Raw genomic sequence first — 8,766 nt, 5'->3', positions numbered from 1 at the left:
TTTTTGTAGATTCAACATAAAAGTGATACCTCGCAACGCTTGTGTTTCTCTGTCTGATTTATGTCAACATAATGTGCTTAAGGTCCATCTTTATTGCAAATGGCAGCTGTCCTTCCTCGTGGCTAAATTATATATCGTACATATGTGTGTGTGTATATGTACACACACAGGACATCCTCCTCATCCCTCCGCCCATGACGGGCACATAGTTATATCTATTATCTTAGCTACGAAGTAAATGCTAGAATAAGCATGGGAAGGCCGCTCCCTCTTCAAGATCGTGTTTTCATTCCCTTTGGGCATAACCCGAGAAGAGGGATTGCGGGAACACATGGTAGATCGATTTTGTTTTTTGTGAAATCTTCATTTTTTTTTTTTTAGTGGATGCCCCCATTTACATTACCTCCCACTGTGTACTGAGGTTCTCCTTTCTCCACTAGCTTCCCAACGCGTCTTAACCCTTGTCTTGTTGATGAGATCCTAACAAGTGTGAGGTGATGTCTCACTGTCTTTTCTTTTTTAATTTTTATAAATTTATTTTTTATTGGTGTTCAATTTGCCAACATATAGAATAACACCCAATGCTCATCCCGTCAAGTGCCCACCTCAGTGCCCGTCACCCGGCCACCCCCACCCCCCACCCTCCTCCCCTTCCACCACCCCTAGTTCGTTTCCCAGAGTTAGGAGGCTCTCGTGTTCTGTCTCCCTTTCTGATATTTCCCACTCATTTTTTTCTCCTTTCTCCTTTATTCCTTTTCACTATTTTTTATATTCCCCAAGTGAGTGAGACCATATAATGTTTGTCCTTCTCCGACTGACTTACTTCACTCAACATCGTACCCTCCAGTTCCAATCACGTCGAAGTAAATGGTGGGTATTTGTCGTTTCCGATGGCTGAGGAATATCCCACTGTGTACATAGACCACAGCTTCTTTATCCCTTGACTCGTATTTCCCTGATGATTTGTAAGCCCTGGAGACCTAATGCATGATATAGTGATAGACACAGAATAGAAAATATTTTCTTACAATCACCAGGCTGTTAGGAGAGTAGAACTTAATTATTCCAACTCCCAAACAGAAATGATCACTAGGAACATGACAGACATGGTAAGTAATGCTCCAATGGCAAACATACAATATATGAACATATATTAACACGTAGCGCCCCTTAAATTTACACAGTGTTAAATATCACGTATATTTGAAAGAAAAGAGGAAATCGATGTTCAGTGCTGCTTCATAGGACAGAGACTCTCCCACTGAGTTGTCACAGAAAGGTATCCCGTGTATGAACAAGAACGACCTTTGAAGTATTAGAGTCATTTAATTGCCAAGGGACATTTAAAATGTGGTGATTTCGCATGGTTTCGGCGTTTTCCAAGACTTGTTCGGTACCTTTCGTTGGAGACCTAGATGGGTCCCACACTTGGTTGTGATGTAAATGTGGAGTTGTTGCTCCGTTGTTGCATTTATCTAGCTGGGATTTGCCTTAGTTAAGGGATTGTAGTTTGATGTGTCCTGGTGCAGGGTTGGGCCCTATTCAACACCTGCAGAGAGACCTGAAGGAATAAGGGACTTGCTCCTACTCCTTCCTTTCCTTGGAACACAGGTTCCCAAGATGTAACAGGATTGAGTCCTCAGCATCTTCAGGGCTTTGTTCCAGAATCGCTTTTACTGTAATGCCCTTTTGGCTGACTTCTCTAAGATTAGAACCTCATTTTCTGTCTCCACGATACTCTCCTTCCGTCTCTCCTGTATTATTACTTACTAGGCCTCACCACTTTACAAACTACACACCGTTTTCCTTCCCCCTTCTACTCTCCTTCCTGCCACCCCTTTCATCCTTGTTGCTTAGGTTTTAAGAGATGAAGCTCTACAATTGCATGTATCACACGGAATTTTTATGTGCTCTGTTCATCACTGGGTTTTTTTTTATGTGTAGAGTAGTCAATAAATATTTGTTGCATGAGTGCATGGGTTCAATGGCTGCATTAATAACACGTTTTCATTTCATATTTTATTTACTTTCTCTTTACCTTTGAATTCTTCCAAAGAAGTATTAAATTCAAAGAGATCCTATTGGTGTGGGTTCGCTGTGTATGAGTGTCAGATGATAGTGTCTCCACGTACAGGAGGGAGGTCACTGCGGGAGGAAGGTACAGCCTGCCCCAGGTGGATGGTTCTGAGAGCTCGCTGCCATACCCCCGTGATTCTGTTTTAAGGAAACCCTGAGCTAAGCAAGATGTGAGCATCCAACTTCTAACGTGTACGAAAGGAGCACCGCAGGCCTGAGTAATCCCACAGGGCAGGTTATCGTGGTGCTACTCTATCCTACAAGGTTAGAGGAAGCCTGGAAGCAAAGTTTATTTTCCAGAAAATGTTTAATATAGGAAACTCTTGACTTGAAAGCAGTGTCATAATCAAGGGACTGAGATTGTGATCTTTCCAAAGGGCCTCTGGCTGTGCTGTTGACTCTCCAGTGGTTTCTCCAAGTACCAACATTTCCCGACATCATCTAGCCCGGATTCTGATCTGGCACCTCCTGATTGGCGCCCTCTGCCTATATAAGGTCAGGATGTGCAACGCTGGGGTCAGAGTCCTACCTTCTCCTGAGCTCTGACGCTTTCCTCTCTGTGCTCCCTGCTGATCCATTCACCAGCATGAAGGTCCTGGCGTTGCTGGTCCTGGTGGCAGTCTCCACCTTCCTGGTCTCAGGCCGTAAGTAATGATGTTTACCTGAACATAAGGTCTGGAGCGAGAGGACATCATGGTACAAGGTCTCTGTGGATTGTGGTTCCGAGGGGCTTAGAATGCTTGACCCGTGTCCTCCATTTCACTATCCGTTTCCAACCCCATTCGACTGACCACTCAAAATAGAGTGGACTCTGACTTTCAGCTTTGACAATTCAGTCTGGTCTTTGCTCAGTTTTAACCTTGGAACACAACTTCAGTGTTAGTTTAACATTGTTTAGGAGGGTCATCAGAGGTTGATTTCAGGAAAGCAATAATAGACATATTATGTTTTTTTGTACCTTTTTGTGAGTTTCATATCTTTGCCTCTCTTTGTCTTCAACATATGTAGCAATGTAGCCCTGGGTTCTTCAGCTGTGAAAGACCCCAGTAAGTCCATAATGTCGCTTTTGTCTACACCCAAAACTGTTGTTCAGCTTACATCTATTTTTTTCTTTTTCTCTTTCAGAGGATACAACAAGTGCTCCATCTGATAGCTCTACTGGTAAGTCTTGCTTGCACCTTCCTGTCACGACTGTCTTCCACCCCAGCCTCGTGTCAAGGCAGTCATGGGGGACAGAGTACAGAGACTCCAAAGCAAAAGCCTGGGGGCAGCACATCCCTGTTTCTAAAGTTCATTGTGGACATAGAAAATCTCTGATTTCTCATCCATTAATAGAGGATACAAATTCTTTAGCATGGGTTTATATAAATTGTAGAATAAGTATTCATTGTCCTTCAGCAGAAATGCCAGGGAATGTGGTCTGAATTTGTGATCTGGGGAGATGCATGAAGAGTCTTTTGGTTACCAAAAATTAAAGCACCAAATATATGGCCGGTGTGAAAAGAGGGGTGAATAAGTCTCGGTTTGACAGAAGAGAATGTAGATACCGAAGGTGATGTAGAGATGTGGGCATTAGGGGCACATGGGAGTGTGGAATATGGATTGTGGAGAGTAGAGGTGAAGTAGAAGGATGGCCCTGAGCTTTGCTCTTTTTAACAGTATATATGCCTTATTCCCAGGCTTCTCTGTGTGAGGTTTATTTATTTATTTATTTATTTATTTATTTATTTATTTATTTATTTATTATTTATTTTTGCCTGAGACCAAGGTTGTGGACCAAAGCCTTAGTATTTCTTGGGCTTCTCCCACAGTGTCCTGTATGTCCAATGCCATATGTGTTGTGCTCAAGCAGACATGAGGGTGCTTTCTCCTTTTGTCCTCCACAGTTAGGGACCTATAACCTTGGTCATAAGGGCAGTGACTGCATCAGACCTCACACACTGAACCATATGTCCTACCTCCATGGGGGACAATTCAAAAAACACCCCGTCTTCTGGAGGAGGACCGACACGGCATGGCTCCAGGGTGGGCCTGGAGAGTGAGCTGTCCGCTTGTTGAGGCAGATGCACCTCACAGATGTAGGGTCTGCCTGTGGCTGCCCGTCAGGAGCTCCGGTGTAAGGCGTAGAGAGTGATAATTGTTACCAATCTTGCCACACATCCTTTGAACATGGGATGATCGATGGGGCATTTGCTCACTCGTATCATTGCCACAAGAGTATTAATGTCCCCTGTTACATCGAATGCGGTTCTCCTAGATGCATCTGTAAGAGATGGAGTCCAAGTCGAGGAACAGGCAGGACAAATATAATCCTGTTTCAGGACAGAAGCTGGAGGAAGAGATTGTGCTTCTTTCAAAGAAAGGAGGTCCTATTGCTCGAATCTGAGACACATGAACTTGTTGTTTCTTCTCTTCTCCTGTACAGGTTATTCCACTACCACACTCATGCACGCTGCGGAGGAAACTGAAGGGCTCAAGTTAGCGCATGGGAGGGCACCAGAGAGACAGCCCACTAGGGACTGTCCTGTCGGCCCTGAGCCGGGGTTCTTGCAAATAGGAGCACATGTGGGTTTGGTCTTTGGTGCTTGCCCCTGGGAGAAAGTGTCTGCTTGTCTCCTCTCTTAGGGTCACAGACCTTGTGGAGAAGCCTGGAATTCTTTCTGTCGCACCATGGGCAGGGCTAGGAAGGATGAGTCCAAAGGAGGATGGGTAGGCAGGCTAAGGGTATGACCGAGTTGTTGACATCTGCAGAGACGAATTGAGAAGGAGGACTGTGCCTCCACGCTTGCTTGGGACAAATTTGGCTGCTGGGGTAGTCAAGTGTCTCAGCTGGATCTCTTCCTCCTAATTTCAGCTGCCCCTGATGCCACCACTGCAGCTCCTGCCAGCACTGCAGCTCCTGCCACCACTGCAGCTCCTGCCTCCACTGCAGCTCCTCCTGCCTCCACGACCACTGCTGCTCAAAGCACCACTCCAGCTGGTAAGTCTAGTTCATCTATAGGCTTCTTTATGGGGCTCCTGGATTCCTGGGGTCTCTATTTTGTTAGGGTAAACTCTATTTTCAGGGCAAGAGGGAAGAGCCCTGGGAAAGCTCTGTTTTCTTCATTCTCTCACTGCTTTCAGTTTTATATATCAAGTTCACAGATATCTCAGAGGAATTGAGGCTTCCTTGAGGCAGAAGCTTTTGAGTATTATTCAGGGTAGTTCTGGGTGTGTTTCACCTTCATGACAGGACCAAGACAGTAGTCTTTCTAGTCCTGGTTCGTCTTTCCTGTCCTTCAACACTCATGTAACATGGGTCACAAAGTTTGTTGACTGTGGACATATACCAGGCAGTGGAGTATACAATTTGCATATCAATGTAATTTAAATCTCATTTACTAAGTAAACACTGTAAGGATGAAGACATTGAGAACTTACAAAGAAAGATTTCCCCCTGAACACATGGGAGAGATTGGGTTGGTATTTATACAATCAACGTCTGGAGGAACCTTTTCAAATATTGCCTTTACTCGTTCAGTGTCTGGGCCATCGCATGGCACCTGTTCAAGGATGTGTAGTTGCAGCCAGTGGAGGGAAAAAGGACTGAGTTGCTCTGTGTTATGGGGAGGGAAAACTAACGCACATTGGCCTACTCCTGTTCAATGTAAACCTCCAGCTTTCGTAGGCTCCCACCCAGGGCTGCAAATTCCATTTCTCTTTGGGCAAACATGTCATGTTCCTTTGACACCTCGGAAGTCAGTGCCATTTGATGTTTGTTAGTCTCCTCACAGAGGCCCAAGAAAGAAGCCACATTATTCATCTTTTTGTGAAACCCTCTTGACAATACATTTTATTCTCTTGCAGGCCTCTTGAACTGGTTGCGTCACGTATTGGGGTTGAAAAATTACTAAGATGGAATTAGTCCGAGGCATCTGCATTTGATCCTGCAGGGCTCGGCCACTTATGCCTTCATTTGATTTAATCCAACGATTCACCATGTGTACCAATGTCTCTTATCCCTAATCAGTTTATCTGTTTAAAATAAAAAGAACAACATTGAGCAACATCAAAATTGTATATTTTTAAGGGGCTGGTGAGTGGTTGTCCAATGATTCCATCAATCCCAGTGACAGATACTTTGAATCTTATCCTGTCCTTCCCGTGTGACTATGAGTTGGACTTTGTCATGTGTACCCAATTTTTAAATATATGACACACTTCCTGGGCCCATCACTAGAGCCTAGAGGCTTTTGTCACCTGAATGCACTAATCAATATACATTAGGCACAACGTCTATTTTGTATTTCACCAAACTCTACTATGAACTGAGCCATGATTAGTCTCTTAACCACAATGACTTAGCAGGTGAGATGCAGGAAAGCAGTCCTGCCATCTGGGAACTGGCCTGGCACAGCGGGGCTTCGGAGGTGTTAGGGCTGAGCTGGGCTGAGGGTAGGAAATGATGTTCTCACGTTGCACACATACAAAGTCACAGAAGGCCAGCAGCAGTCACGGGCACTCAGGGACTGTGATGAAGCAGGCAAAGAGCAAGTTCACTTCCCGGTGTTGTTTCTGTGCAGACAAAAGCAATGTCAGTTGCCAAGTCCACAATTCCAATAGCCTTTTCTCTTAGTTAATGAGTGATGCTGCTTCGTTCCCTGTCACAGTTTTGCCCCAGTCCAGTGTCTTCTCCTTCTAGCAAAGATTTGTTTACATCCCCAGCCACAGCACCCTCATGATCCTTGCCAGCATCCAACCCCGGGCAGAGGCCTGCTTCCCTACCACCTCTCCTAAGTCACCTAACACAAGCCCAATTCCTGTGTAAGTGTTTTCTAACACCCTTGAGCTGAGACAGCGCTCTGCAATTCGCCACGGTGCATGATCTCCCCCACTGTAGTGATGATGATCCCAAGCTCCTGAGCTACAGCTGTGCTCCTGGTTGGTTTTGGCTGGAGGGCTTCGACAACTGAACACATAATGGGATGGATATTGTACATTTGTACATATTGTACTCCACGAAGGATGGGGTGTGTGGTCCTTTCCACCGTGGTCATCTGCCCAGTTTTCATGCACTTGCTAAGTGGGAATCTTTGGGCTTGTCCTGGTTCTTATCAGCAGTCCACTAAGCAGTGCACAATTCATGAAAAGCAACGTGTCCATGCTTTGGTAGGGAAATGATTGAGTTTGGAATTTGATTCCCACTCAATCTGTTTTTATTATTTAAAAATTATTTGGATCTGTCAGTGGATGAGAGGTAAAGGAGACTTGAAGATGAAATAGGTGTGTTTTGATTGATTGAGATGGATTGGGTGTGATCAAGGCTATGTAGGAAGTACAACATGCCCAGAGGGATTGGTATACCTTAAGAGACTTAGCTAACACCTTATTTTCTATAATAGTCTGAGTCACCCTTGTACACTTTGAATTTCCACAGACTAGATCTCAGTGTGCATTTACTGTATAGTCACAGGAAAATGAGTGCATGTTAACATGTTTCCACGTTTAGGTTGGCAAGATTTGTAGTTAATGACCACTAAGGGGAAATTAGTACATGTTAGCACATGTGATGATTCTTTCTACAGAGGAATAAAGACAAAAGAAGCAAAACCTTTAGTACCCATAGAACACCTGGAGGGTAGTCGAAATTGCCAGCTGTTATTCCAGGCTGAGTCCAGTCTCTGAAATTCATGAGAATTACCTCAACTGGGGTAAGAGAGGTATCGCTCAAACTTTGCAACACACTGTCATGATTTTCAGATCATGCTAAAACACAAGAAGTCCAGAGATTCTGAGGACTATTTTGGTGTTGGCAAAATCATACTCCTCCAGTAGAAATGCTGTTAGCCTCTTCTCACAGTAACCACAGAGTTATCTGAATTATATCGGATCTTTGGCTGAATCTCTTAGTAGACTTACTGAGTGTTGGTCCCGTGTTTTTCCTATGAGCTCATAGGATGTGACTATATGATAGAAGTTTCCACCATCATACATCTGCTGGAATCTGAAATCTCTGGCAGAAATCAACAGCATTTATTCAAAATGTTGTGTTGGGTGTTTGGATTTGAAAACTACTTGAGGCAGATTCTTCTCCCAGACCACTTTGAAAATAGTTGCTAGCTTCTCAGTGGTGTTTGATGAAAAAAAGCCCTTCCGCTGAAGACCATCAGGCAGTGAATGTTTGTTTTACTGTTGTGTTCTGGTGGATGCCAGAGAAACTGTCAAATAAGTGCTGGGTAAATTTATTATTAAATAAATAAATAAAATAAATAAATAAATAAATAAATAAATAAATAAATAAAAATAATCTAAAAAAAATATGTGCTGGGTAGAACAGGGATGTTGGCTTATAGAGCGGCAATGTACTTTTAGGTGCATTGTAGTCGTAGAATTCAGGGAAAGTGCCACACAACAGAGAGAAGTTGTTTTGCTACCTGTTGGGTGGCCACTCTGGAAAACGGTATGGAGTTTCCTCAAGAAGTTAAAAATAGAGCTACCCTACACCCCAGCAATTGCGCTATGAGGCATTTATCCCAATGATATTAATCTAATGAGTGAAGGGGCACATGCACCACAATGTTTATAGCAGCAGTGTCCACAACAGGCAAACTACGGAAAGAGCCCAGATGTCCATCGGCAGATGAATGGATAAAGGAGGAAGTGGTATATATGTGCAATGGAATGTTACTCAGTCATGAGAAAGTTTGAATA

At 43.9% G+C, this 8,766-nt stretch overlaps 1 protein-coding gene across 1 annotated transcript; it reads left to right on the top strand.

Annotated features, from left to right (window-relative positions):
• The first annotated feature begins 2,585 nt into the window (after positions 1 to 2,585).
• On the top strand, positions 2,586 to 6,130 carry LOC129517307 (uncharacterized). Its single transcript, XM_055337026.1, has 4 exons — positions 2,586 to 2,720; positions 3,202 to 3,237; positions 4,931 to 5,056; positions 5,923 to 6,130. The coding sequence occupies exons 1-4, from the start codon at positions 2,663 to 2,665 to the stop codon at positions 5,967 to 5,969; spliced, it is 267 nt and encodes an 88-aa protein (XP_055193001.1). The 5' UTR covers positions 2,586 to 2,662; the 3' UTR covers positions 5,970 to 6,130.
• Positions 6,131 to 8,766: the final 2,636 nt, after the last annotated feature.

This window comes from Nyctereutes procyonoides, unplaced genomic scaffold (assembly GCF_905146905.1).
Source record: "Nyctereutes procyonoides isolate TBG_1078 unplaced genomic scaffold, NYPRO_anot_genome, whole genome shotgun sequence".
NCBI classification, from domain to species: Eukaryota; Metazoa; Chordata; class Mammalia; order Carnivora; family Canidae; genus Nyctereutes; species Nyctereutes procyonoides.
The sequence above is the reverse complement of the archived record's forward strand: the minus strand, read 5'-3'. Positions and strand labels throughout refer to the sequence as shown.